Below are 27,889 nucleotides of genomic sequence, written 5' to 3' on the forward strand. Positions count from 1 at the left end.
CGTATTAACTTCCCCCCCCTCGGCAGCCCGCGCTGCCGCCGCTCTCCCCCGGTCCCAGCCCTGGCATGCCGGGCATGATGGAGAAGGGCGCGGAGCTCTTGGGGGGTAAGAGCCGGGCAGCCCCCAACGGCGCCAAGAGCAGCAGCCCCTCCAACGGGCACTACTCGGAGCCGGAGAGCGGCGGCGGCGACAGTGGCGACGAGCACGGTGCGAGCCTGGGGCCGCCCCACCGGCGGCGGCAGGGGGGTGGCGGAGGCGGCGGGAGGGGCGACGAGCCGAGCCTGAGCCGCCTCCCCCTTCCCGGTGCCGGGGCTCCGCCGCTCCGTCCGTGCTGCGGCCGAGCCGCGGCCGCGCGTGTGCGGGGCGGGGGGCGGGAGCGCGCGGCGCGGCCCCGCGGCTGCCCCCGCGGTACTTAACGATGGGGAGGGAGTGTCTCCCGGGAGCCGCCGCCGTCCCCATTGTTCCGCTGAAATAAACTCCCCCTTCCGCCTCCTCCTGCCCCCTCCTCGGCGGTCGTCGGGGCTTAATCCGCGGCGGCGGCGGGCGGGGGGGTGGCGGGGGGAGGAGGTGGCTTATTCCGCACGGCCGCGGCCGGGGCTCCGCCAGCCCGCCCGCCCGCCCGCCGCACGGCGGGAGCCTGGGACGGCACCCGGGGACGCTCCAGCCCTTAATTTCTCTTTCCCTCTTTGCCTTGCAGATGTAGGAATGAGGGTCGGAGCGGAATACCAGGCGCGCATTCCTGACTTCGAGCCCGGTAAATCGCTTTTCGGCTGTAACCTGACATCTCCTGAGGCGGGAGGGATGGGCTCGCCCGGCGCTCTCCGGCGGCCGCGAGGCTGTATTTACGGTGCTTCTGAGCCTTTGTGTCGGCGATCCGGTGCCCGCCGCGGGAGGTTTGGCCGGGGTAGCATCTGCGCTCCGGGGGCGGGGGGCGTCGCGGTGGGGGGTTCTCACTTCATTATCGGCCGCATTATGTGTATCCGGCGGGAGGCGGTGAAGCAGAAAAAAGCTTGTTTTTTTTTTGGTTCCCCCCCCCCCCTTGCCCGTCCTTAAACCTATAACCATAAAAAATATTTGACGAAGGGTGATGGATGTTGTCGGGCAAGGGTGGGAAGTGATGCGCCCTGCCGGAAGCGGAGCAGACCTGGCTGCGTGCTGGAGGCGCTGGGTGGAAGATGCGCTCGGTGGGAAACTCCTGCTCCTGGTTTTGTGTGCTGTAGTAGCCTCGCTGGCCCCGCTGTGGCAGGCTGAGCCGCTCTCCTCCGCCTTCCTCGCCCCCCCAGCCCCGCCCCGAGGAATATGGGTACGCTCGCAGAGCCCGGTACTCGGCTCTAGCAAGTTAATTGCTAGAATGCTGCCGTGCCTTACTACGCCGAGCAGGGAGAGCACACGAGCAGTTGAGCAGTTCTGTCGTGGTCAGATGAAGCATGTCTACTTTGCTGCTCTCTAGGCAGGCTCCATGGGTGCCAGATGATTTCTTACCGGAAGAGGATTGCTCTCACGGTGCCCTCCCAAGGCTGGAGCGAGCCCCTCTGGATAGGCGCAAATCCCCCCCGGCCTAAGGAAAGGCCGGGGGAATGAAAGAGCGAGGGTGGGGTTAAATGGATGCGTGGCCTTATCTTAAGGGAATGCCTTTCCCCTAGGAAGGAGCGCGCAGTCAAAGTCCCTTTGTTAATAAGGCTAACTGTTTGCACCCTTTATTTTTACATTGCCTATATAAAAATATACACAGATAGAAATGATGGTTTCTAAGCTGCAGCCCGGGTTTGCTTTTCCTGCAGGCCACTTAAATTAGAAAAACGCCTAGTGTTTGTTTTTCTTTTGATTAAAAGAACTCCTTAGCTCTTGTAGGACAGTTGAGGTTCTGTGGTTTCAGTTTTGTAAACTGTATATGTAATAGTACCATTACATTAGTAACTACAGAAATAATTTTATGCTTTCCTGTAACCACACTTTTTAGAGCTCCTAAGTGCTTCTGGGGATTGGTATTCAATTAATGCCTCTTTCCCCAATAATTTGGACCCATATATACTCGCCCTATCAGTTTCCTTAGTAATGGAAATGTTTCTTTAATAATTCCTGGGTTAGAGACACAATGTTTTATTATGAGGCATTATCCTTCTTGGTGTGTGTATTTTACTTATTAGGGCAAGAAGGTAGTAAGATTTTTTTGGGACACATAACTCTTACAAAATAAATTTAAAATTCCATCAAGTTTAAAAGTGCAGCACTTACCAAGCCAAACACATTGGTTGTCTGAGGAGATATCAGCAAGGTCTCATTCTTTCATCTCTTTGGTTTTTTGGATAAGGTTTTTTTCTGATGAGTTTTGAGGCGTAACTTCTTAGAGACAGAAGTAATGAGAGACCAAAATCTGTGTTCTTACAACTACATTTAGGTTACTTTTCTTGTAGCGAGTGAGGTAATCTCCCTTTTAGTTCCAGGTTTGCATTTATGGACATGGCACTATATTTGATTATCTTTAATTATGTTTCTTCTTGGAATTGTTCTAATGCTCTTTTTTTTGAGGGTTTGTCAGATACTTCAGAGTATGTGTTTATTTGCAGTACTCGAGTGCTGTTTTTTAAGCCCCCTGAAATAAATAGGTGGGAGAAGGGAATCAGTGATGGATAGAAGTAGACATAACTGTAAGACACAAAGTCAGCCCTGATAAACCCACAGAATACTAAAATGAGTGCAATAATACCAATCGTTGGGTTTCACTCAGCCTGTCTTGAAAAATAGCCATAAGCAATGCTCTACAACAATACACTGAGGAACAAAATATTCATGATTAATGTTGTGATGGCAGTAAACATTTTTTTAAGAACTTAGTTTATGTATAAAACAAGATAGTTTTTTAAAGTAAAAGTACAACTGTTTCTCAGTGTCTCATGGAAGAAGTGGATTGTGGTTGGAAGCAACAATTAGAAGTTAGTTTAAATATACTCTCTTACCCCTCTCCACACTGTATTCTTTTTACAAGCAAACTTTCAGATAGAGCTTAAGGGAAGTAGTGTTTTTAATTGTCACCAAGTATTACAGCAATGAGAGAGATTTTTGTCACAGCAAGAAAAAATTTTAATCAGCAAACTTGGTATTTTTACTTTATCTAATTTACTGAGTTAATATTTTTTGCACTTTAGAGTTTTGGCTCCTCCTCTTCCTCCTGGTTTTCCTGTAGTATTTTATATACTTGGTGAAAATGTTTCTGCTTGTACTTTTTAACCCACCTATAGATCCAGTAGGATGTTACAGAGCTGGGATCCTTATACTGTGGATTGTTTGCATTCTTTTGGAAATCATGGTAGAGAATGTACCACCCTGCTGTGTCATCCACAGATAACTGTTAGAAAAGTTCTATTCTACTCAGATTTAGACTTCACAATGGTTTTCGTTTGAGCTTTGCTTGCTTAATGCCAAAATACTTTATTTCCCATTTACCCTCTTTTCAGGGATGGGGTTGGGGCTGTCAAGAAGAATATTTTATGCCATTTAAGGTCACTTAGAAAGGCACTTTGCTGTATGTCTTCAAAACTTCTCTCTCTTTAGTCTTCTAATAGGAAAACAGGCTTCCTTAAATTGAAATTATTAAATGGTGTGAGGAAGGCTTTGTATTAAGCAGAAGGTATATTTTATGCTGGAAACCAAGATAATTTTAAATTGCCATGCTATCCCACAGTGCCCTCACTGTGTCTTGTATGCTCCTGGATGATCACTTTATTCTCAGTACCTGGAATCCTGTATAGAACCATGCATACCTAACTTCTAATGTGAAGCTGCAATTTAGAAAGGGTCAGTTTGCTGCTCTGATTTCCGTATTCTGCAAGTGGTACAGAGTGCCTGTCAGTCACCTTCATCTGGCTGCATTTTATGACTGGTACTGGCAGAGGGGTGCAGCAGCTGAAGTACAGAAGCCACTTCCTCAGTGCCTTAGAGGTGTGTTTTGGGAAGAGGGAGACTTGTTATTTTTCAGATGCGGCTCTTGGTCCTTCTCTTCCTTGCTGGCTTACAACTCTTCTAACACACTTTGGTTAACATATTGTAGGGTATTTCCAGCCCCCCTCCCTTGTAAAAAAGATCATGTTGCCCTTGAGGTGTAATACAGCCTCTTTGGGGGTTAGGGCTGCTTGCTTGAGTGCTTGGGGCACAAAGGACAGGCAGCAAGTTCTCAGGAAGGTAGATCATGGTCCTCTTTATGGAGATGGAGTGATCCCTGCCGTAAAGCTAGGGACATCCTGTGCTGAGGGCAGGGTACCTTCCTTCAAGCTACTTGTATGCATCTCATTATTCCTTTGTCATCCTGTCTTTTCTTTTGGCAGTGTGAAGGTGCCACCTGAATGGAAGCAGATGTCTGATTCCTGCTGGGGACACAGCACTGCTTTGAAAAGGGATGTTCTGGTGGTTGTTGCTTGTCATGTGAGGGTGGCACCTCAGTGGGGGTGTGTCACCACATACATTATCTCTTGCAGGCACAAGAACTCTGAAACTATTTTTTTTTCACTTTAGTACTTGAGTATTCAGTACCTGATAATATCCATGCTATCCAATTGTCAGCAGGTATCTTAAGTTTTAGACATTTTTTCCTCATAACCTGAGATTCTAATACATTCTCTGGTGGCCCTGCTTTCTCCCTGTCTTTAGTTAGAATGAAGTGCAGCGTAGTGGTCATTTACTTGTGATTAAAAACAGCATACAAGAGAAATGTTGTGCCTATGACACTCTTCTCTTGCTCTTCCTGAAGTATTGCATTCCTAATGACTGAAAATGTGCTTTTCTGTTCTAAAATGGAATGTTATATTAAGGAGTTCATTCTTGTGTACTGAAAACCTTTCAGAGTTTAGTAGTGCTTATGCCTTGAAACTAGTGCTTTATGAGTGTATGTACATTCTTAACCTGTTACGGAGTTTATGCTGCATTGAGGTTATCTGCCTTACACATCTCATTTTGGAAAGGTGCAGGAGTTCTTTTAGTTCTTCTAATTAACTGTTTTCAAGTTCACAGTTGTGATGGATCAAGATTGCAGAGATGATAGCAAATACAAAATGCTGCCAAACTGAAGGGGGAAGAGGAACAAAGCATAGTACATAAAGGGAAAGTGCTACACCGGTTTTTTTTTTCCAAAGCATTGGGTTTGGTTTTTTGTTTGCTTCAAACAAGATGTAGAGCCTAAATATAAAGCGTGCAAGCTTAAAATGGAGTGAAAAGTTGTGTGTTTCACTGAATAAAAAAAAATAGCTGTTCTTCTCCAAGAAGGATGGAGGGGGAAAGTTCCTTTGAGGGTGATTTCTCAAGGAATTCATACTGACATTAGATATAAATCCAATTGTTGAGCAACTTCTTAGCAAGATAAAATTTTGTAAATAAATAGATTGTATAGTTTGGGCTTTGTTTCAGACTACATTTGCGAAACAGTAATGGAAAGTGACTCTGAATTAATGCTTTTATAGTGCTGGGGAGTCTTCTTTTCCAGCATGTTTTCAAAAATCATATGCTCTGATTTAGTGCTTCGGTGTTTGCATCAGTGTTGCTCTGTCCTGATGGGTTAGGTAATTTAGACTGTTTCCCTATGTTGAGGTGAGGGTAAACAAACCAAAACCAAAAATTACTTTTACATGTAACTGATTCCTCCTACTGTGCAATTTTGTTGGCTCAAAATATTAAAATTATAGAATTAGAAAAATCAAAACTAGAGAGAGATGAACCAGAGTTGTTTCTGGCATAGTTGTTAGTGTAGTTTCTTGTTGAAAGGGACCAGGGTTGGTGGCTGAATTCTGTCTCTTAAGGAAGAGCTGGAAGGAAGTTTTAAGGGAGCCTAACTGACCACAGTAGGTCCTAATACTCCTGTGACAGTGGTAAACGTTAGAGTGCTAATGGACAATCAAACTTCAGAAGAACAAAGTTGCATCTTTCCCAACTTTATAGGGGGTGGATTTAGAGAAAGAAATTCCTCACAATGGGGTAGTGAGGCACTGGCACAGGTTGCCCAGAGAAGCTGTGGTTGCCCCATCCCTGGAAGCGTTCAAGGCCAAGCTGGATGGGGCTCAGAGCAACCTGCCCTAGTGGGAGGTGTCTCTACCCATGGGAAGGGGGTTGGAACTGGATAGGATTCCTTCCAACTTAAGCAATGCACTTTAGTGGCTTAATTGTGGTAACCAGGATACTGTCTAATATTTGGTTATACTTGAACATGCTAAGAGTAGTGTTTAGATTCAGCCATTTAATGTCTTAAGGAAATAATTTTGAATTCATTATTCCCTCTTTCTCCTTTCCTTAGTAGCTGGACTTCCTACTGTGGTTGTCTTTTGCTTACTGTCACATAGTTGCTCACTAGATCATAGTTATTAAATGAATACTGAGAGTTGCTTGTTTTCTTACAGGTGCCACAAAATACACTGATAAAGATAATGGAGGGATGCTTGTATGGTCTCCATATCATAATATTCCTGATGCCAAGTGTAAGTCCTTGCCTGCTTAGGAATTTGGGTGCTTAAGTAAACTAAATAATTGTTTCTGGTGTGCCTGTTTGCTCTTTATTTTACACACAGTGAAAATGCAAATAATTAAACACAAAGCTTTTCTTTCTTTATTTAGAGAATTCCAGGTAAAGGAAAGATGACCTTCTCTTATGTTAGTAAAGTCTTTGTTTCAAATTGTACTGCCTTCTTTGTATTATCATCCCACTGCCTGTTTTGTATTATCATCATCATTGTCTGTGAAACCTTTTGTTATTAATTAAAGAATAAAACAGCTGAACGTGAGGAACTTGGTGCTTTAAGTTTCTAGGAGAAGGAATTGCAGTGGATGAATTCAGAGTAGATTTATTGAGGCCCACTTCAAGGGGAGACTATTACTGCTGTCACAGAAGGAAAAACCAAACATGGTCTCCCTTTAGAAGAGACCTGAAATACAGGATTCATCTGACTAAATGTGATCAGTTATCTGTTTATTCTAGTTTAAACCTGTCTTCTGTGCTAGAATTTCCCATATATAATATAGGAGAGTAAACTTTGAGGATGCAGCTGTGAAAATCTCATCCTCAGGACAGTGTCGCTCTAATACCAGTAGTTAGAGATTTGTGTCCCTCTACATTCAAGAGAATGCACCTTCAACTACTGCAGAACAGTAGAAATAAAATACAACTGTGATTTTTTTAAAACACTTTTTTCATTCCTTTAAAGTATAACTCTGCTGCAACAGTGCACAGCAAGCATATCCCTTGAAGAAGGAGAATACAATTATTTCCTTTTCTTGATCATACTTCCTTTGAACTATTTAGTTGCCATTTAATTTTGAGCTCTAGCAGGTGAATGGAAAGAGGTTTTTTTGTTGAGAAATTAAAAAGTGGGACTTAATTTCAAAATTATGAAAAGTATTTTAACGCAAAGCTAGCTCTATTATTGCTAAATATGTTTCTTTTAAATGTTATTCCTTAATTTTGTTGTCTAATTATTGAATTTTTATACTTTCTAATGAAAACTGACTGTGCCATAGTTAAAATCCATATTGGTCAGTGAAAGCTACAGTAATCTTGAGGATATGCATAATCATTGCCAAGGTTTGGGAATACAAGCAGTAGAAGTAATTCAATTTAAAACTAACCCAGGAGGGGGTTCCAAAGAGGCATAGCCTTTCAATAACCAGTTAGTCTCTGCTTTAAATAAATAAATAAATTATGAGCTCTGTGGTTTTGTTGTAGTAAAAATGTTAAAGAAAGCAGAGTTAGCTCGTGTAAAAAGTTCATAAAATTAAATGCTCAATAATGGTCAGTGGGTTTATTTACTATTAATAAAGCTGTGAGTATATTTAACATTTTGGGGGACCTGGGCCTATGCGGTGTCTTAGAGCATGGGAAGACTCCTTTCCCATGTTAGATTCTGTCATAGAGCAGAGCTAAAAGTATTAAAGAATAATTCTGACATTGCTTTGTTACAGTGGATGAATATATAGCAATAGCAAAGGAAAAACATGGATACAATGTGGAACAGGTAAGTGCTGTGGAGTGAGAGTGCTCATTTAAAGGATTTTTTTTTTTTTAATATAAAACTATAACACAGCTCTTATTTTTCCCCTTGGTTACCATTAATTAACGCTGTTTCTCTTCAGGCACGGCAGCAAACACTGCAGTTAAATGGATCTGCATACAGTTGTGGTCTGGATTCTCTGCAAAAGATTGAGCTCTTTGTTTTCATGACATGCTCAGCTTGTAATGTGCACTTTTGAAAGGTTTGGTATGTTTCTTGATACACTGGGCATGTCATGCAATTGTGTGTGTATACTTAGCTAAAGAGTTTCTCAGGGAAGCAGCTTACAAATTTAAAGTTTAACATTCGAATGCAAATATGGTACAATTTTGAACCGTTAATTGATAGGGATGGCACTGAAAAGGTCTTTCATGTTTGAAAAAGAACACAAACCAACCTCAGTTGAGGATTTTTTCAGGGGCAGGAGAACAGACTCAAATATTGGCTCTGAAAGTAGCAAACAAGTTCACTTTTTATTTAACAACTATTGGTCACCGTTCCTTAAAAAGTAAGGATAAAACTTTGCTGGTCTGCTTGTAGTTCTATCACAAGTTTCTTCATAAATTAACCAATCTATGTAAAAGTGAGATTATTTATTGCAAAAAATATTTGCTGTACAATTCACAAAAGTTGTATGATCAAGTTTGGGAGGATGGAAGCTTGCTCATCAACTGCTGTCTGACCAAGAGGCTGCCAGTGTTACAATGTCCAGAATATACCTGTGGTTTGGTGTTGCTTCTTTTTGCCTTGACTTCTGTTAGGCAAGAGGAGGAACTGATGGATCTCAAGTCTCCAAGAGATGGATTTCCAAAATGACTTCTGGTACAAAACATTTGTAGACTCGTCACAGTGGAAAAGAAATTCTCTTTGCAAGAGGTGCTTGTCACTTGCCACTTTAACAAGAGCAGAGGTTTGCTGTGTCCAGGTTGTTGGGAGATGTGAAATCGGGGGTTGGAGAGACACCTGGCGATTGTGTCTGCGCTCTACGATTTGAACTGGGTGCCCAATTCCCATGCCCGAATCGTGGCATCAAATCTGCCAGTGATTCTCTGGCAGAAAGTCTAATGAACATAAAATTATTTTTAAAAAATATATATAGGAAAGTATATTTAAATTTCCATTCCTTATTAGGTGCACATGACAAAGTGGCCATGCTGTTATTTGTGGTCTGGAGAGCTGTAGCAAGATCACTCTCACTTTGAAGTTTCAGATTTGTATTTTGGATGATCCTCTGTCTATTGAAAAGTATTTTTATTTTCTTTTTTGAATGGGCCGGTAATAAAGGCCTATAAGGAACTGTGTGGGTGATAATATGCCTGCAAAGTAAGAAAGCAGGTCAGATTTGAGCCTCTCAGCCTAGTTCATGCTGCTCTAGAATTACTGCTGCCATGCCAACCTTAAATTGTTTGGCTTTCATACCATTAATAAAGTATAGATGTGCCCACTGTCTCCAAAGAGAATTTTGTAACCTATAGTAAATAGCCAGTAAAGTTGTAAATACATTTTGAGAAAGGATTCTGATAGTCAAATTTTATTTCAAATTAATAAATTGCCTGTTTGTATTTAACTTGTCTCAACGTTTTAGAAAATTGACTAAATCCAAAGAGGGACTATTTCTTTTCAAAGGCTCTCGGCATGTTGTTCTGGCACAAACACAATATTGAGAAGTCCCTTGCGGATCTCCCTAACTTCACTCCTTTCCCTGATGAATGGACAGTTGAAGATAAAGTCCTATTTGAGCAAGCATTTAGCTTCCATGGAAAGAGCTTTCACAGGATCCAGCAAATGGTAAAGTAATATTTTAATCAGAAGCATTAAACAGCTCAGATGCACAAAGAACAAAGGCTCCTTTTGGGCTAAAATTTCATGTTGATTTCTGTGAAAAAATTTCAGGAGGAACCTTGAATATAAAATTTCATTTAATTTCATCATGTCTCTTGGACATACAGCTTTTTCACTCTAATGAAAAGAAGCCTTCTCCCCTTTTTAAAAATGTATGTGAAATACATTCCTCCTTTCAATCTTATCAATCCATTTAAAATACTGTTTAAAATTGTAAATTTTTAAAGTTTTAATCTGTTGATGAATTCTTCTAGCTCCCAGACAAGACCATTGCAAGCCTTGTAAAATACTACTATTCTTGGAAAAAAACTCGCTCTAGGACAAGTTTGATGGATCGTCAGGCTCGTAAACTAGCTAATAGAAATAATCAAGGTGACAGGTGAGTTTTATGTTCTTAAGTAGCTAACCAGAGACTGAAATCTTCCTAAGCAGAGACAGGGAGTAATTCCTAGCCATTGTTTCAGTGTGAACCATGTGTTTCAGGTTTGAGCCCCTGTTGTGTTCTCTGATTTTAGCAAGGGGTTTGGTACCTGTGCTTTAAGAACTTTATCACTCCAGTCTGTATGAGTTATAATAAGAGATGGAAGTGTTTTAATGGATAACTGTAAAAGCAAGGATTTAAACCCTGAAGTCTGTTACTGTCTGTGCAGGGGAGTGTTTTTGTGGGTGGGAGGGAGGGTTGGTTGGGATCGGGTATTTTTGTTTTGTTTTTGTGGGTTTTTTGTTGGTTTTTTTTTTTTTTTTGCATTTTTGAACTAATATGGAACTAAAACTGAAAGTTCAACCACTATAAAGAGCTGGGCAGTTAGAATGTCTACACATGGTTTTATAACAAGGCTTTTTGTATAAAATCTTTTTTTAGGAGACTTAGAACTGCTATCAGTTGAGAGAATTAGAGCTCAGAGTAGTTTTGTTGCCTTGCATAGAAGGGAATGACATTTCTTACAGTTCCTATGAAATTAAAATTTTACTGTGCTCAGTATACTTAATTATTAACTTGAACTTTTTAAAATGTGATATGTGTTGCATGTATAAGTAACAATCTATCTTTATGTTGGAAGCTGTAGTTTTATAGCTGTAGAAAATTTGCTTAACTGGAGCAAAAGGAGTCTTTTTAATTATGTTATTTTCAATAACTTGTGAAATCTAAAGCTTATGTGCTTACTTAGTGATCCTCTTTCTGAAAAATTACAAACTAAAATCAGTTTGCTTTTAACATAGCAGTTTGGAGGGATTTGGTTTGTTTTTGCATTCATTTATTCAGAAATGTATATTGTCAGTGTGATTGGGTCTAAATTGACTGTTCTCTTCTTAACCTTTTTGCTTAAATTTAATTCAGTAGATTTCATTTCCCTCCCCTAAATTGCTGGATTTTAAGCACGTTGATGAAAAAGCAGTCCCATGTTTTCCATTCATGTGCCCTATGCTCCCCACAGACTTCAGCAAGGGTTTATTCACCTGGTGCAGTGGTTTGAAAATTGCTCTATTAAAACTAATGGAGCAAATGAAAGGTTATTTCTAGCCTTGGTATATAGTTGGCCATATAAGTGTTCACGCTGGCACAAGTGGTTGAATTGAAGAAAGGTGACACCAAAATTCTTGGCAGCAGTACCAGCACTGCTTAAAGTAACTTTGAAACTATGATTTAGGATTGCTTGTTTATCATAATAATTACTAGAATTTAATGCAGAAAATTATGCTTGTAACAGCTGTCTTTTGAAAACTGCAAATAATTTTGAGATGCCATACACTCAGAACAGATAAATTCAAGTAGATAACAGTCTTATCCTGGTGTATCCTTACATTTGGGTTTAAAAAGCAATGAAGTGACCAGCTTTTTTATAATTTGTCTTTAGTGATGATGATGTAGAAGAAGCTCATCCAATGGATGGAAATGATAGTGATTATGATCCCAAAAAAGAAGCCAAAAAGGAGGTAACAGATAACTTAATGGTGAATGTCAGCTTGTTTGTTTTTAGTGAATGTGTTACTGTGAAGAATGAGTTTAGGTTACAGAGGTTTAGATTTCAGCCTGCCAAACTCCCGGGGTCTTTAAGTAGTCAAGATCTTGATGACTTCTCGTTGAAATAAAGTGGGTTTGTATATTTTTGCCATTTTGTGGCTGTAAATGGGTCTCTCATTACTTCTACTGTGTTCTGAGAGATCTTTCAAGTTTTATAAGAGATGTATCCTCTCACAACCTGGTAAAACAGGTTGTATTTGCCCTCCTTCAGTCTTGTTAATATGTTTACAGTTTTACTGATGGTGAATTATTTGAATCAGAATGTTTTCTTTGAATTTTAAAATTAAATTACATTTTTCAAAGAACAGCTTTTGTTGTTTGTTCAAAAACCAGAGTGAAGTGATGCATTTCAACTAATACATGGTTTTACTGAGATGCTTTCTGCTGATAAATGTAGAGGAAAAACAGTTAGCTTTACAGATGACTGCTGTGTTCAGGGTCTGTTCAGGTTTTAGGGTTTTTTGAGTTAGTGTTGTAAACATTAAGCTATCTATGAACAAGACTAGAGAAACACATTGAAGTGTGTGTGCAGTTGTTTCTTTGATCAACTTGAAGCATTTGTGATCTTCCTAAATCAGCCAGTTCGTGCTTCTCAAGAGTGAGAAGAGAGGTTATGCAAAACTTCAGCACTCCCACGAAGTGGTATCTAAGACTATGAATAAAGCTTTGCACTTTTCACAAAAATAATATTGAGTAAGAGACTGATAAGTTTAGCTTCTGTTCTGAGCTTTGCAGTGACCTTCAATGTATTTCTATCTGCTGCCTTGAGGGAAAAAAGGACAATTATCTCTTTTAATGAAAGAGTTTGAGATTTACTTTTTTAACATGGGGATGTTTTATAGTGCTTGAAATGTCACATGGTCTGATAATGTACCTTTTTACTTTCATGTTGCTCTAACGATATCCCTGCAATCTAATGACTGGAGTTGCTGCCTTAGCCATGTCTAAATAAGGGCTATTTTGCTCAATTTGCTTGGTTATAGTTTGAATCATGACATGCAGTCCAGAATGCAAGTAGTGTGTTGATAGACTTCTAGGAACAGGACAAATAGGTTTGTAGTTTCTGATGAGCTATTTGGATCTGTACAGGATAATTTTGTTATTGCGTACTTTCACTTCCTAAGCAAAATATAAACTGAGTAGGCTGATTGAACACACAGAGCGTGAAAACTTTCTGTTACCAGATGAAACAAATATATCCTAAACTCTCTATCTTGGCAAGACAAAATTGTGAGAGAATATTTTCACTTTAAATCCAGATTGAGCACACAATAATTGCAATTTCATACTGAAAGAGCAATGCAGAACCGAAACGCAAATAAGTATAAACAGGGCAGAAGTGAACTTAACCTTTAAGTTTTTAGATGTCAAAAATGTAAGGCTTTACATCAATTTTCCAAGGAAGAGCACGTATCTTAAACTTTTTATACCTAAAAAAGTGCTTATAGTGTATAAGTCTGTGGACTGGATTAAGATGTTATATTACCTGGGGAAGAGAATGTGGCAGAAGGTCAAGTGTAGTAAAACAAGACTCTGTTTGCTGCTCTGAACTACTACTGCTACAGAAAATAATGATGATTATAATGATGATAATGGCTGCTGCACTTGGTTTTGCAGTCACTATGATCAGATGACCACCTCCTCTTAACATGCATGTATGCCAGCAGGGAGGAGCGGTAGGGAGCTGCTTCAAGTAGGGAAAAGTCTGAATTCTCTTTCTGTCCTGGTACTAAGCATTTCTTTGAATTAAAAAATCCTTGCAGAGAAAGTAATTTTTGTGTCTCTGCTCCTAGGCTGTAGGGAAGCTACTCATTTGCTCTGAGGAAGTCATATACATGCAGAGAAACTGTGCAGCAATCCCCATCGAAGGCAAAGCTGAGATGTTTAGGTGCCCAAATATATAAAAACAGACTTCATTTCCTCTTTGCCATTCCTTTCCTTTCCAAAGAAGCAAATAACAAAGGCTCATGTTTTCTAAATTACATGGATTTTTTTTTATGATGAGTGCAGGGGTATGTCCATACTCTCTCTTCCAAATCTCAAATCACCCCCTCCCTGTCCCCCCAAACTAAACAGTACAGTCTTTCTGTAGAGCTCTTAGAGCAGGGAGAAATGTCATTTTGCATTCTTGCCTGGCCTGGTTGACTTTGTCATTATTCTCCTTTAACCTTTGCCCAAATTCTTCATAACTGATCAGAAATAAATGTGTAAAGCCATTGATTATTTGATTTAAGAACAAGAAACATACTTGTATATTACTTACTTTTTTACCATACATAAGAGGTCTGTAATGCTTGCCCTCTGTCAACATATTCAGAGTGAGATTTCCATAACATTTACTGCATTTATGGCCATGTTAAAAAAAAAAAAAAGTTTTGAAAACTGACCTTTCTTAGACTAATGCAGTCTTATCCAGCAGATGACTGATATGCTCCATCAACTCATCTGCAAGACATACTTGGATACTACATGCAAAGGAGGATGTTAGCTTGAGTTTTATTTTTCATAAATATGACATTACAATGCTATCTGATACTTCATTCTTTTTCATAAAGTTGTATACGAGATACTGTTATTCTTTAATGATTTATTTCTTGTAAATTAAAGGGAAATAATGAGCAGCCTGTCCAGACCAGCAAAATAGGTCTGGGTAGAAGAGAGTATCAGAGCTTGCAGCATCGCCACCATTCCCAGCGTTCCAAATGCCGTCCACCAAAAGGCATGTACCTGACCCAGGAAGATGTGATAGCTGTTTCCTGTAGTCCCAATGCAGCCAACACAATTCTTAGACAGCTGGATATGGAACTAATCTCGTTAAAGCGACAGGTACCATGGGTTATTGGTCTTGGTTTTGTTTTTTTTTTTCATCTCAGATTGTTCTGATTGTAATGGTTTTGAAGATTATCTGAAGATTCTGAGACTTCTTTAATGTGAGTCTTCCTCGTTTTGTTTCACAGTTTTCACCACACATGCTGGACAGTAGCTGTTCTTCAGTTTTATTTTTTTCTGTTCATCTGCTCTTTTGGATAAAATGAAGCAAGATGACTTTTGCTTATTAAAAAGGGGTAGCATTAAAAGAGTGCTACGTATTTGGGGACAGGAAAAATCAAAAGTCATGTTTGATTTTAATTTGTTTTTATTCTTTGTTAGAATATTTGTTGGAAAAGTGAAAATGAGACCAATGGAGCAGAGGAAGTTACATTTGTTATGCTTTAAATTGTAGCTGTTTTTCTGGATGTCCTTTCCCACATACTATGAAAGTATGGGAGGCATGTGAAAATCATGGACCTAGTTATTTCTCTGTTTAAATTGATAAGTTTTCTACTTCTTATTAAACTTAGAAAAGCTTTTTAGTCTTCACCTTTAAGAGGAAAATTGCCTGCGTCCTTTGCATGAAGAAATTAAACTTTGGCATTTAAAGTTGAAACATGTAATTATTCAGCTTCTAAGGGTACAATAGTTATGTGCATGCTTGCTTTCTAGGACCGGTGGGGCTACACAGTCAAGGCTTGTCCTCTGGAATTTTTGCCTCCTTATAGAGCTGCCATGTTGCAAAATCGTGGAGTGACTAAAGGGTTTTTTTCCATGGGGTTTTTGCTCCCTTATGTTCTTTTACAGGACAGATAAGCTTCTTTCTGTCACAGCAGGACTCTGGGGCTAAATAGCTTAGGTGGGTTTCACTCTTTAGCCTAAGTGTAGGTGAGTTGCAGCCTTAAGGTTGTGTTTCTCTTCTTTTTTTTTTTTTTTTTTTTGTTTTTTTTTTTTTTTTGTTTTTTTTTCTTGCAGTGATCTCAGAGATGCAGCCTTTGGAATCTCCCACTGAGTTGTCTGCTTTTATGTCCATACTTAAGAACCCTTGTAATAGCTGTGCACCATAGTATGCAAAACTATTTTCTTACCTATGTTACCTTATGTGCATCAATTTCAGATTTAAGTGGTTCATAGATGTGTATATGTACAATTTGGAAGGTCTGTCCTTTTCATAAACTAAGAAATATTTAAAATCATTTCAAGAATCCCTTCTAAAGAAAATCAGAATGATCTCAGGTCAATAAAAAGCATCTGTCAGAAGGAACTAACTGGAAATATCTCTTTATTTTTTATTAGAAGGAAGAAGTTAATTTATTAATATATGCAATACATTTCACATTTCTAAGAATGAAATTTTGTGTCTAGAGTATTTTTAATTCTTCAAGAACATGTGCATTCTTATCAAAAATCACTTGTTATGAACAGCTTTTAATATTCTTGCAGACAAACTGTTCTTTTGAAAGACTAGCTTAATTTTTTTTCTCCATAGTAAACTGTGATGTGTTTTGTTTTGTTTTTTTAAGTTTTTTTTTGAAACAGTTAAAAATAGTGAAGCCTTAAACCATAATATTTCTCTTTCTAACTTAGGAGGTACACTTGTGGCAATCCTAGTGAAGATAAATGTGTAAAGTGACCAACTTTCTTTGTGGAGCTGATTAACTTTGTTGTTTTTGACCAAGGTTCAAAATGCTAAGCAAGTAAACAGTGCACTTAAACAGAAAATGGAAGGCGGGATTGAAGAATTCAAACCTCCTGAGGTAAATCACAATAAATACTGAAACTTGTGGCCTTGCACTTAAATTAGTGGGAAGCTGCATAAATGGGGTTTGCTATAGCCTATAGCAGCAGCTTAAACAGGATCCATTAAATTACATACGGGGAGAGTCTGGCTTCTTTACAAGAAATCAGTGGTAGGGTTTTTTTTGTGGCAACTGGCTGAGAAATGAAGCAGAAAAAACTGAAACGTCATGTCTACTCACAATAATAGGGAGCTGAAATTGAGCCCTGATACATGGGGGCTTTTTGGATTAAAAATAGGTAATGTAAATTGCCAGTGTGTGAAAATATGACTATATATACATTTTGGCATCTAAAATGAATAATCTGTTACTACTGAAGTTCTGTTTTTGCTTGTTTTAAAGGCTTGGATATGAAACATAACATGAATGCAAAATGCTCTAAACACCAAGTCCAAATAGTTTAGGTAAATGTTACAATAAATTCAAATTCTGTCTGCATAAAGATCATTAGCTTGTGCATAAGTTATTACATAGCTGATATTAAGAACTGCAATAAAACATAGGAAAAACTGCTGGCATAGTTTTAAGCTCAAATCCGTAAACACTACTTCCTCTGTGTGAAAAAAATCTTAAACTATAAATTTGTGGCTTATAAGGAGGAAGTTTTTGCCTATTTTGCAAAATGTAGTGCAAATAAAACACATTGATGCTCAGATATTTTACAGCTGTTGAAACAATTTAATGATCTTTGTGCCATTTTTCTAATTTTAATAGTCTAATCAGAAAATCAATGCCCGTTGGACCACAGAAGAGCAGCTTCTTGCAGTACAAGGTATGTTAATAGTAGCAGCAAGTTGAAATCTGATGCAAAGGATTTCAAGAGGTGCTTAGGCTTATATTTGTATTTCCTTCTAATGCAAATCTGAACTTTATCTGGTCACCAGGAAAGCAGCAAAACTCTTGAGAATATGTAGGGCATTTATTCAAGCAAACAACACTAGGCTTTCTGTTACCCATGTGAAATTTCAAAGAGAAAAGCTAAGCAAGATTTAACAACTGTGTTAGTACCAGAAAGTCCCCTCAGTCATCTTCTAAATCACTTTACATTAATTTCTCTAATGTGGAAGACTAAAGCAATAGTTAAAGTAATAAAATTTGAAGCATTTAAGGTGATATCTACAGTATCCTAAAGTAGGAAAAATCAGAAGTAAATCTGCTTTACCATTGCTTTTCTCTGTTCATGAGGGAATAATGGGCAGGTATGTACCCATTAGGCCTTTTAAGAGTCTGAAGCTGGATATGGATGCTTGACTAACAGTCTTACTGGGCTAAAACCCCAGTGTTTTCTGGTAGGCTATTCATACAGCTGATTTGCATTTTTTTTTTTCCTTTACATGAAGGAAAACTGACTCTTGCATTAGCATGTACTGTCAAATCAAGGAGCATGTAAGGGAAATATCTGGAGATGCTGTCTTGAAGGCATATATTGACTCACTTATGTGGATCATCTTTTATAAAGATAGTAGCTCAGTTATATGTACCTGTCTTATTCCTTTGTATTCTTCACCTTGAAAGTGAGAGACTCAATTTTAGTATAACATACTCAGTGGATCAGGTTATCAGTGTAAAATTGTCAGGTATGCCCTACCTGGTATTTACTTATTAGTCAGATGACTGAACCTAAAGTTAGGTTATTTTGAAGTGTGAATGGAAATGTAGAAAGACATGGTGTCTTAAATCATCCCTCTCAACTCTGCATGCCTTAGGCTTGGATTTGCATCTCCAAACAGTCCTCTGTCCTAAGTTCATTCTCTCTCTATTGCTGAATACTTAAGTATTTTGTTCCCAGATGCAACTGAAGGAGATGCCTATGTCTAGTATCATAGTCTAGTAAGTAGAAGGCTTGCTGGAAGAGTGGGTAAAATCCAGGGTCATTGTGCCTGCCTTAGAATGAAAGGATTCAAAGCATCTTGCTTTTCCATAGTTTAGTTACTGGAGTTCTCACTAAGCAACAGTTTGGGAAGTGATAAGAACACATTCAGTTCTCTTTTAGTTGTGCCTCTTTGTGACCAGCAAGACAAATAAACTAGAGCCTGGGCAAATGAGTGTGAGGATTGGTGATAACTCCTTGGAGAGGAGATGGAGCCTTCTGGTCTCTAGGGATGGTTCTGGGTTTTATAAATGTAATCAGCCTTAAGGGTGGGGTGAGAAATCAGACCTTCTGGGAAAAAAATCTGTTGTAATTGACATGTGCTTTTTATATGTTTTGTTTCCTCTGTGGTCCCCTTCCCTTATCACTACATAAAATGGAGTTGGGAGAGAAACCTAATGATAAGAAAAAAGTGTTCTAATTATCCCTCCCTTACTGCTTGCTCTCTCTCTCCTGGAATGAGAATGCTGTAGGTATTAACCTCCCATCCCTCAGGCTAAGGACCCCAATTTCGTGCTTCAAAGCAATTGCTTGAGGTAATAGACTTTAGGCGAGGGAGCCATGCTGTGTTTTTCTCTGGCTTTGTTTTTAGAAGGTAGCTACAGTTGCTCTACTGAAAGCTTCCATTATTTGCATTAGGCTTGGACTTGAAAGTTGACTCAAACATGGGGACCTTTAGTTTGTGTGCTTTAAAATATGTTTGTTTCATTAAATGTATTGGTATTTTTTAGCATGTGCTTTTAATAATTTTAGAGACATCATAAGCATTAAGCAGGTAGGTGGCTACATTGTTCACTTGGATTTGGACAATAAATCTAACCATGGAATTTGTAAATACAATCTGTAGTGATATAATTTTGGTACTGCTTTTTGTAAAGATGAAAAAACTCACTATCTGCATTCTAATCTCAAGGGGTTGCCAGTAACTAAGGAAGAGGTAATGAGAAAACCTATCTTAAATAGAGCTGTGTGTCGTCTTAAAAGCAGTGTGGGTGCCTGCAGTGGGATTGTGGACTCAAATTTATGATCTGAGCAAATATATTTGCAGTATAATTTATCAGGTAACAGTTCGGCTTTGAATAGCTGCTGAATGTAATGAGCTAGTTCATCAGCTAGTGTTCTTAAATTACAAACTTTTATGTAGAGAAATGTATAAGCATGGTCATATTTTCAAACTAAATCTTGGCAATGAAGATGCAATTGCAAGAATGTTTTAATTCTCATGCAAAATAATGAAAGTTGCATTGAAAAGCAGTGCATGACTTTCATGGTACTGCAGGGAAAAACAGTTGGGGATCAGGATCTAACTCTACATAAGATAGTTGCTAGGAGCACTGTAATACCATCCCAGTGGAACTGCAGCTACCATTAACTATTTCTGCCTTGTTGTGGTGCTGTTTCGTATTGCTTTGCACCCTGATTAATATTGTGTTTGCTGTGCTTCACAACATTAAGCAGTGTAAGCAGCATCAAACTTGGATTTATGAGATTCTCCAAGAGAGACACTCAAGATGAAATGCTGTAATCAAGGGCATGGCACGTGTTCCAGTGTACCTTTGCAGCTGGGTGAAGTTCTGAAGAGCTTGAAGGATTGCTGTGAGCTGGGCTTTCAAATGAGCTGGGAGAAAACCATTCATACATGTGGAGTGAGGCTGTGCAGTTGTCCTTTTTGAGCTTCACTTTAATCAGTCTAATAAAATTATTTTTACTGAACAATGGATTGAAAATGTGAGAAATAATTTGGGGTTATTAGCACTGAATTTGTATAAGGATGCATAAATTATGTGCACCACTTTGACAGGCATGATGGCTTGGTAACCACTCTTAGAGATATGCCATCACCTTATACATTAAAGTTTCATGAACACACAGTGAATTTTCTCTATTGCTTATGTGGCTTGAAAGGCTTTTAAATACGTCATCGTGGTAGAGCAGTAGTAATAACATTGAAAAGAATCCAAAATAAGTAGTGCTGTGTGTAGCTAAACTAAGGAAATTATTTTTATTTTTTTTTAGCGTTGGATTTCCAGTGAAGGCAAGAACACCTTGTTTTCAAGCTGTTTGCTTGGAAATAAGGTTTAAGACCTTATTTTTGACAACCTCAGTTGAAGATAACCAGTAGGCTCAGTTGTTTTTTGGATTAAAGGAGGGAAGAAGTGTAGCCAGCATAATAACAGCAAAGGCTGAAATCACTAAAAGTCTATATTAGTTTTCTGCCAGAAATGTGCTTTGTTCTGCTGGGCACTTGTTCACTTGATTAATGGTACAGGATGTTAGATATATTGCAGTGGACGTTTCATGTTCATTATAAATCAGTAAGGATGGTAATGATATGGCAGACAAAGAATAGTAAAATACTGGAGGCAATGTTCTGTGAGCACACACGGCTTCTAAGGAGTATAGCTGATACCTTGTGCAGCTGATAAAGCACAGAGCCAAATCTGTCTTTGCTTTGCCTGGATCCATGCCCCCCTCCCACATGGCTCTGAAATCTTTCCAAGGTTCCTGCAATCAGGATGGTTGCATTCTTTTGTATGCCCCAGAAAAAGATACTAAATAATGTAGCTGGGCTCTTGACAGCTGCAACATCAGCTTCTCAGCTACAGAATTTGTTACTGTCCTGGAGGTGAACTTTTCTTTTCAATTGCAGGAGATGTGCATTACCACATCAGAAGTGCCTAATAATGAGGTGAATAGAAAGGAGCAGAACAAACTGAAGGTCATGCTCTTCGCAATTATGTTGAAAAGGAACATAGCTTTCAGATTTGAAGCAACTCTCACTTTCTGAACACTTTGCTTCATTTTCTGAAGTGAGGCATGAAATCAGGCATAAATTTCTTTTCCTGTAATGAGAAAGAGTGTCTGTCCTCTAAGAACTGTAATATGTTCTGAATGAGTTTAACTATCAGGGGCTTCACAGGAGAAGTCAAATTGTAATTTGCTTATGCGTAACTGACAGCAAAAGAAAAAGAGTCCTGCTTATTCACTCCAGAACAAAATCGGTTTGTTTCTTCAAGTCTCCAAACTTTCTGACACTTGTAATTAAAAATATACTTTGTGCAGCTAAAAGGTGGGAGAGGTTAAGGTTATTTTTTTCTTAAACAGGAGAGGGGAAGAACTAGACACATGGCCTAAATATAACAAAATCTATATACTTTTTATTATAATTCAAATTTTAAGTTAAAAACCATGGAATGTTGCACTCAATAGTTTTTTCGCATCATATGCAAATGTAATTTTAGAAGTATTTCAAATATATGTTGGGATTTTCTTTTCAAGTGCTCATAAACAAAAGTGACTACTGCTGTCAGTACAAAAATTAATGAAAAGAACAATGCAAAGATCACCTGTCATGCTGCTTATCAATAGGGGATTTGATCCTGGAGGATTGTGCTGGGCCATCTTATAAGCAGATACCAGTAGCTTAAATGTATTCACATTTTCCAGGGTGATTGGCCCAAACTCCTAGACCCAGTCTGAATGGTGAATGAAAGCTTCAAACAGACTTTGTGAGGTGAACACTTGCCAATTGCTCTGTGTAGTCTGAGTAGAGCATGTCACAAGTGCAGGAATGAGGAGTATATTGTGATTACTGAACTGTGCCCCCGTGTTCTGCCACTCTACCACTCCTGCCCCGCTGGCTGTGGGAAAGAGCCATCTGCATGCAGCTGGTGTGGAGGCAGCCCCTAGGAGTTAACAGTATTTGTCACTTGATATTTCTAGCCTTTTATTCTGTTTAGAGCCATTCATATATGCTCAGTCACCCTTCCTCCCCTCTTGAGCTGGTCTTGGGCTTCTGCCCTTACTGTGAGCATGCTGAAAGATTCACTGCGTTTGTCAGAGGCCAGATTTCTGTTGTTTTAGGTTGAGAGGCTTGGTGAGCAAGCCAGGATCTTTCAAGAAGAATGGGTAATGACTTTATTAAAAAGTTTTGATTTGTATGTTGATAGCTGTGCTATTAAAAAGTGCTTTGTTTTAATGGAAACTGAGGCCTTCTCCTAATTGAGAAGTTCTCCTAATTAGCGAGTCCTCGGTTTGCAGGTCCCATAGGTTCTCTCTATAAATACATCACACGTAGCTGTGTCTGACTGATTCTTCACAGCTATGTTATTTACTTTGCCTTCCAGGTGTCCGAAAATATGGTAAAGATTTTCAAGCTATTGCAGATGTAATTGGCAACAAGACTGTTGGCCAAGTGAAGAACTTCTTTGTAAACTACAGGCGTCGGTTTAACTTAGAGGAGGTATTGCAGGAATGGGAAGCGGAACAAGGAACCCTGGCTTCTAATGGTGATGCTTCTGCTTTAGGGGAGGACACAAAAAATACTTCTAATGTGCCATCAGGAAAGAGCACTGATGAAGAAGATGAGGTGTGTTTTGTGTACCAGAAATAAGTAAGCATGGGTTGAGGAACAGCATTTTATTTAGTGATAAAATATAAGGTTAACTGGTGTGGAGTGGCAAACCGCATTCTAAAGAATGATGACGAGCTTGCATAGAACTTCAGCCAATGTCGTTAACCAGCTGGGAGCAGGACTGCACCTTTGATAGTGACGATCACGTTACTGTTTTACTGTTAAAATACACTTCTTGTTCTAGAAGAAGACTTGCCTCGTAAATATTTTTAGTTCTGCTGTCTATAATGTTTTGGTTGGTGATTTCTTTTCAGTAACTTCTCAGTTCTTTGGTTTTATTTTTTTTTAAATGCTGTTTCCTGTGTAGTGGCCAGTGGCAGCCCAACTGCATCACGTCCTGGCCGGGACGGCCGTTCACGCAGTCTTGTCTTTGTCCTTTGTGCAGGCACAAAGCACTCCGGCCGCTCAGTGTTTAGGCCCTTCACCTCCAGCGCAGGCGTCTGCTCCAGCACCTGCCGCTCCCACGGCAGCTTTAAATCAGCCGCCCCCGTTACTCCGTCCAGCGCTTCCCGCAGCTCCTGCTCTGCACCGCCAGCCTCCGCCGCTCCAGCAGCAGGCGCGCTTCATCCAGCCGCGGCCGACCCTAAACCAGCCTCCCCCGCCGCTCATCCGCCCAGCTAATTCCATGCCTCCCCGCCTCAACCCCCGGCCCGTGCTGACCGCCGGCAGCGGCCAGCAGCCGCCCTCGCTCATCGGCATCCAGACAGAGTCCCAGTCCACTCTGCACTGAAGAAATGAAAAGCAGAATTATGCTAACTCCCGCCTTGGAAAAATTGTATCAATGTACTTTTTTTTTTTTTCTTTTTTCTTTTTTTTCTTCCAAATAATGAAGGGGAGAAAAGAGCAAGCCTTCACAGATATGAGACCAGTTTTCCAGAGGAGCAAGCTAAGAACTAGAAACAGAACTACGTCAATGACCACCTGTATAAAAATATTTTTATGCCGAAGACTTGTACAGCAGAACAATGCCTACACTGCGGCCCTCCTCTGTATGAATAACTGTTGAAGGAAGCTAACTTCTTAAATGAATAAATGTTCGACGCACCAAGATCTTGTTTAACTGATTTTTACTCTATTTATTTTATTACAGTTCTTTATAGTCAAGCATCTAACTACAGGAAAATAGTCTGGCAAATCTAGAAATAGGTAATATTGTAGGAGACTTAAATGTAGTGTTGGGGTTTTTTGTGTGTGTGACTTTTTAAATTTTTTTTTACCTTTTAGTGAAAGAAAATAATGGCTTTAGGTTCAGAATGTTTGGTCCTGTTTAGATAACAGTAGAAGCATTTCACACACTTGTAAAATGTAGGTCTTCTCTTCATGTTTTTCCCAGAATATCTTAGCTTGTTTTGAAAGGTACTGGCTTATTAAATACTCCTCTTTCAGAATCTTCTGAAGACTCAGTTGTACCAAGTTTATTCAATCCCATGCTTGTTCTACTCATTGAATTTAACTGGAAGTAGGAGCCCAGTTTCTTGCTACAGTCTTGTCTTGTGGGCTGGGCAAAACAGAATGGCAGCAGCTTCCACCACCCAGAGGGATGATAAGAGAGGAACCATCTAGCAAGAAGTATTAATTTAAATTGTTATTCCACTAATAGTAGGTACAGTAAAGTTCCACTCCTCTGAGAATGACTCTGCTGTTCGTGTATGTTAGATCACTGGTACCTTGCTCGAGCAGTAATGAGGGAAGTGTAGAGGCTGCTGGTGCTGGTAGAATATCATGAGAGTAGTTACCTGCTGCCAACCCAGTCTTACTTTTAAGTGATTATCTCTTGACTCCTGCTATATTTCTGGCAAAGTTGATTACATGAGTATTAGGGGAAGGACAAGGGTGTTTGTTTATTTTATTGACTCAGTAAAACTTGCATTTAGGTATTCATATTGTTTCCAAATTACAGGAGTTTGAAAGAAACTCATTTCACTGCATTCTCATCTGAAACCCTGATTGATGCCTAGCAGTGTTTTGGGTGTGGGGTTTTTTGGTTTGGTTTTGTTTTGTAAAAGCAGATGCCTCTACCCTCCAAGTAAACCAGGTTCCAAATATCACTAGCACTGTTTGAAACTGTGTGATCTGAATTAAGCTATTGAGAAATAATGCATTCTTGATTATGTAATAATATTCATGTTAACTGTCATACTATCTCAAAATGGTTTTTTTGCTCATAGCTGAAATGGTGTCTGAAGTCTTTTTAACTCATTTTTGTTATTAACTAGATTTGCCCTTCACTAAAATGGGATTTTTTTTTTTAATGCAAATAGGATGTGCTCTCCCTAGGTTTTTTTCACAAATAAATTGAGTGGTCTAATGATCAGTTTAGCAGCTAAATAAGGTCTTTTTTTAATGTGCAAAGGGAAGTTTTTGTACTATCAGATTCTATTTCATTTGAAAATCTAGTATTAAATTTTGTTAGTTGTAAACCTGAGTTGCATTTAAAATGTTGACCTTTATTCATTATATTGTTATAATAACATTATAATATAATGTTTTAGTTCTTCATTTTAAAATATTCTCAGATCAAGCTTGAGAGATTTTTCTTTCTGAAGAACTTTCGCTGGTGTGCTGCGGTGTCGTACAAAAGGTCTGTCTTACAAATTTTCTTTTGTATCAGGTGCTTAACCACTATGTGAGCATCAGATGACCCCCTTTCTAAGTAAAGCAGAATTTTAAAACAAGCACCAAGGAATTCGTGATCATGGAAAAAACTTGTGTTCTGGGAGTCATGAGTCTTCAGTGTACCCTCACCAGCTACGCACAAATCTGGCTGCTCTCTGGTCTTTAAAACCAATACAAAACCAAGATGGTACATTTTTACAGTTTAGTTGTTAACAGTGGTGAGATTCACCTTCAGGATTATTTTTATTTTCCTTTTTTATTTTTTTTATTTTTTTTTTTACTTTTAAGCGTTGAGTCTCCCAGGTGTGTGTATTGTACATCTGCTGATTTTTGTCTTGTCTCTTGTTGATAGACTTCAGTATGCAGAATGTTGGGTGTTACAATACAGTTGGCCATCACCAACTGCTATGAAACTGTTCAGTACATTGTAATTCCGTTTAATCTTGTTTAAATATTCTATGACTGGGCAAAGGTGCTGTATTTGAAGGGGGGAGGGAGGGCCAGAGATAGGTAGGGTAGTATTTCTTATTTTACCTACACTGTAGCACACAGTAGGGAACTCCTAGCATTTGTAGTACTAAATAAGTATGTACATAGCAAAATGTCTTTATTGTGTGCTTTGCAGAATATGTGCATACAGTTTGCACGTCCTGTTTTGGGGGGTAGGGTTTGTTTTAAGCAGTGTTTGCCTGGAGAGTGATATGCTTGCTGCTTAATCAAAGGATTAAAGTTTCAAAGAAATCTGTGTCTTCTATTTTTATGTACCTTGTAATGGTCTAATATGTTAGGGCCCTTATACTGTGATTCTCTTCTAAATTCATTTATATTTTTTTAAGAATTAGAAATAAAATTATACAATGGTGTTGATTTCAGTGGGAAATTTCTTTTGCCATATCTAGTCTCCTGTTTTGTAATGTAGTAATGAACTCTGACTTCAAGGTTGGCTTAATTTTGTCACTTTAAAAAAATGTACAATGTTTGCACACTAACGTTTGGCAGAGAACGTGTATCCTACATTGTTCAAAGCTAATGTAACTCTACAGCTTTTTGTACAGTTTATTTTAATTAATAAAGCAAAACGGTACTAAAAATTAAATTTTACAAATGCAAGGCATAATTGGAACAACATGTATTCAAGAAACAGCACTTGAAAAATATGGATGTACAAGAACTATCACATTTAATTGTTGCACTTTAAATCAGAATGGGCACAGAAGTTGAGCAGGTATTTCTGCATTTAATAAAACAATCACTAAACATTGCACATTATAGTAAAGTAGTTTAATTTGTTGCTCCTGAGCAAAAGGAACCGAGGTACTTTTGTCCTTAGGGGTTTTTTTATCCATAGAGTATTGGGATTTTTCTTTACTCTGGAAACCTCGCAATGCATCAAGAACAGAACACAAACCAGTAGCTTACAGATACGGGATTTTATGTATGGATGGAGACGAATTGCAGAGTTTAGGGAATAGTTTGGGATGAAGGTCACTAGGACTGTGATGTGCCTCTTGATAGCAAAAGAAAGGAAGAGACTGAATTTACAGCTGAGGCAAGGCAGAAATGTGGTTGTCAGGCAAAAGCAAAGACAAAGATCATGAAATAGCGTGCTTGGAGATGTTTCATAATGCAAGGAAAGTTGTAGAGAAATCAGCAATGTTGCACTCTAAGCAGCACTGAACACAGCACAGTCAGCCTCCTGATGTGGTCAACCTCCAGCTTTTCCTGAGGCTGAGGTACCCAAACCTCAAGGGTTTGCCTTTCTCAGAGTGAGTTAAAACCAGCCATTGATGGGGTAGACATCTACTTTAAGATCCTAGGCAGTTGTATATGAGATATAAAGGCAAACATGACCTCTTTAGCATTGCTCATAGTCCATTGCTGATGAATCAGGCATCAAAAATGCACAGTCAGGTAGGGATGAGAAGCAGAATATGCAGGCAGCAGTGTCTGGACTATTTAATTGGCAGGTGCCCCCTTTTATAGAGCAGACATTCTCAAAATTAATTCTGAAGTACGACTTTGGTAAATACTTTCTTTTCACCACTAGTGAAGGCTGCTACTTTTTAGTTCTGTCAATTCTTTAATCTTAAAGCTCCTTTTCAATGCAGTTTTGTACGCTGAAAGAATTCTAGCAGTACAATAAATCCTCATTGCTGTTAACTGACTTGGCACTTTTCCCTTGGACTGGCTCAAAAGGAAGCACTGAGATTCAGGGATTGTGATCTCTCCTGCAGTTTCAAGGATGCAACTTCGTCCTTATGCAGACCAGGCCTCCTGTTATGCTCGCTGAGCCTTAAGTGAAGAGGGATTTTTAAACTAATGCCCGCCCCCTGATACCTCAAGATTTGTTGACGGATCTTCATCCCCACAAAGCCCTGTTCTGGGGAATTATCTTCTGCTGCACTGGGAGATAGTGCAGCCAATGACCAGCGTGGCAACCTGATCCCATCTCTAAACTATTCATTTACGTTTCTAAATATTTAGTTACAG

At 39.1% G+C, this 27,889-nt stretch overlaps 1 protein-coding gene across 11 annotated transcripts; it reads left to right on the forward strand.

The window, feature by feature from the left end:
• The first annotated feature begins 29 nt into the window (after window positions 1–29).
• On the forward strand, window positions 30–26,262 carry RCOR3 (REST corepressor 3). 11 transcript variants are annotated; one of them, XM_062490408.1, is made up of 13 exons: window positions 30–207; window positions 565–567; window positions 698–754; window positions 6,381–6,458; window positions 7,936–7,988; window positions 9,651–9,812; window positions 10,121–10,245; window positions 11,723–11,801; window positions 14,497–14,715; window positions 16,380–16,457; window positions 17,214–17,271; window positions 22,497–22,738; window positions 23,169–23,758. In XM_062490408.1, the coding sequence occupies exons 1-13, from the start codon at window positions 66–68 to the stop codon at window positions 23,511–23,513; spliced, it is 1,641 nt and encodes a 546-aa protein (XP_062346392.1). In that variant the 5' UTR covers window positions 30–65; the 3' UTR covers window positions 23,514–23,758. The 11 variants fall into 11 exon arrangements, with proteins under 11 accessions (XP_062346392.1, XP_062346394.1, XP_062346389.1 ...); XM_062490410.1 differs by lacking the exon at window positions 565–567 and having other exon boundaries at window positions 11,723–11,819; window positions 23,616–26,262; XM_062490405.1 differs by lacking the exon at window positions 565–567 and having other exon boundaries at window positions 11,723–11,819.
• The last annotated feature ends 1,627 nt before the right edge of the window (window positions 26,263–27,889 follow it).

Source organism: Cinclus cinclus, chromosome 3, assembly GCF_963662255.1.
Source record: "Cinclus cinclus chromosome 3, bCinCin1.1, whole genome shotgun sequence".
In the NCBI taxonomy this organism is placed as follows: domain Eukaryota; kingdom Metazoa; phylum Chordata; class Aves; order Passeriformes; family Cinclidae; genus Cinclus; species Cinclus cinclus.

Bases quoted from the DNA above. Each gene is read 5' to 3' on its own strand.
- RCOR3 (XM_062490405.1), top strand. From the start codon at position 66: ATGCCGGGCATGATGGAGAAGGGCGCGGAGCTCTTGGGGGGTAAGAGC. The intron at 755-6,380 runs GTAAATCGCTTT...GTTTTCTTACAG, and splicing joins CATTCCTGACTTCGAGCCCG to GTGCCACAAAATACACTGAT. The intron at 10,246-11,722 runs GTGAGTTTTATG...ATTTGTCTTTAG, and splicing joins AGAAATAATCAAGGTGACAG to TGATGATGATGTAGAAGAAG.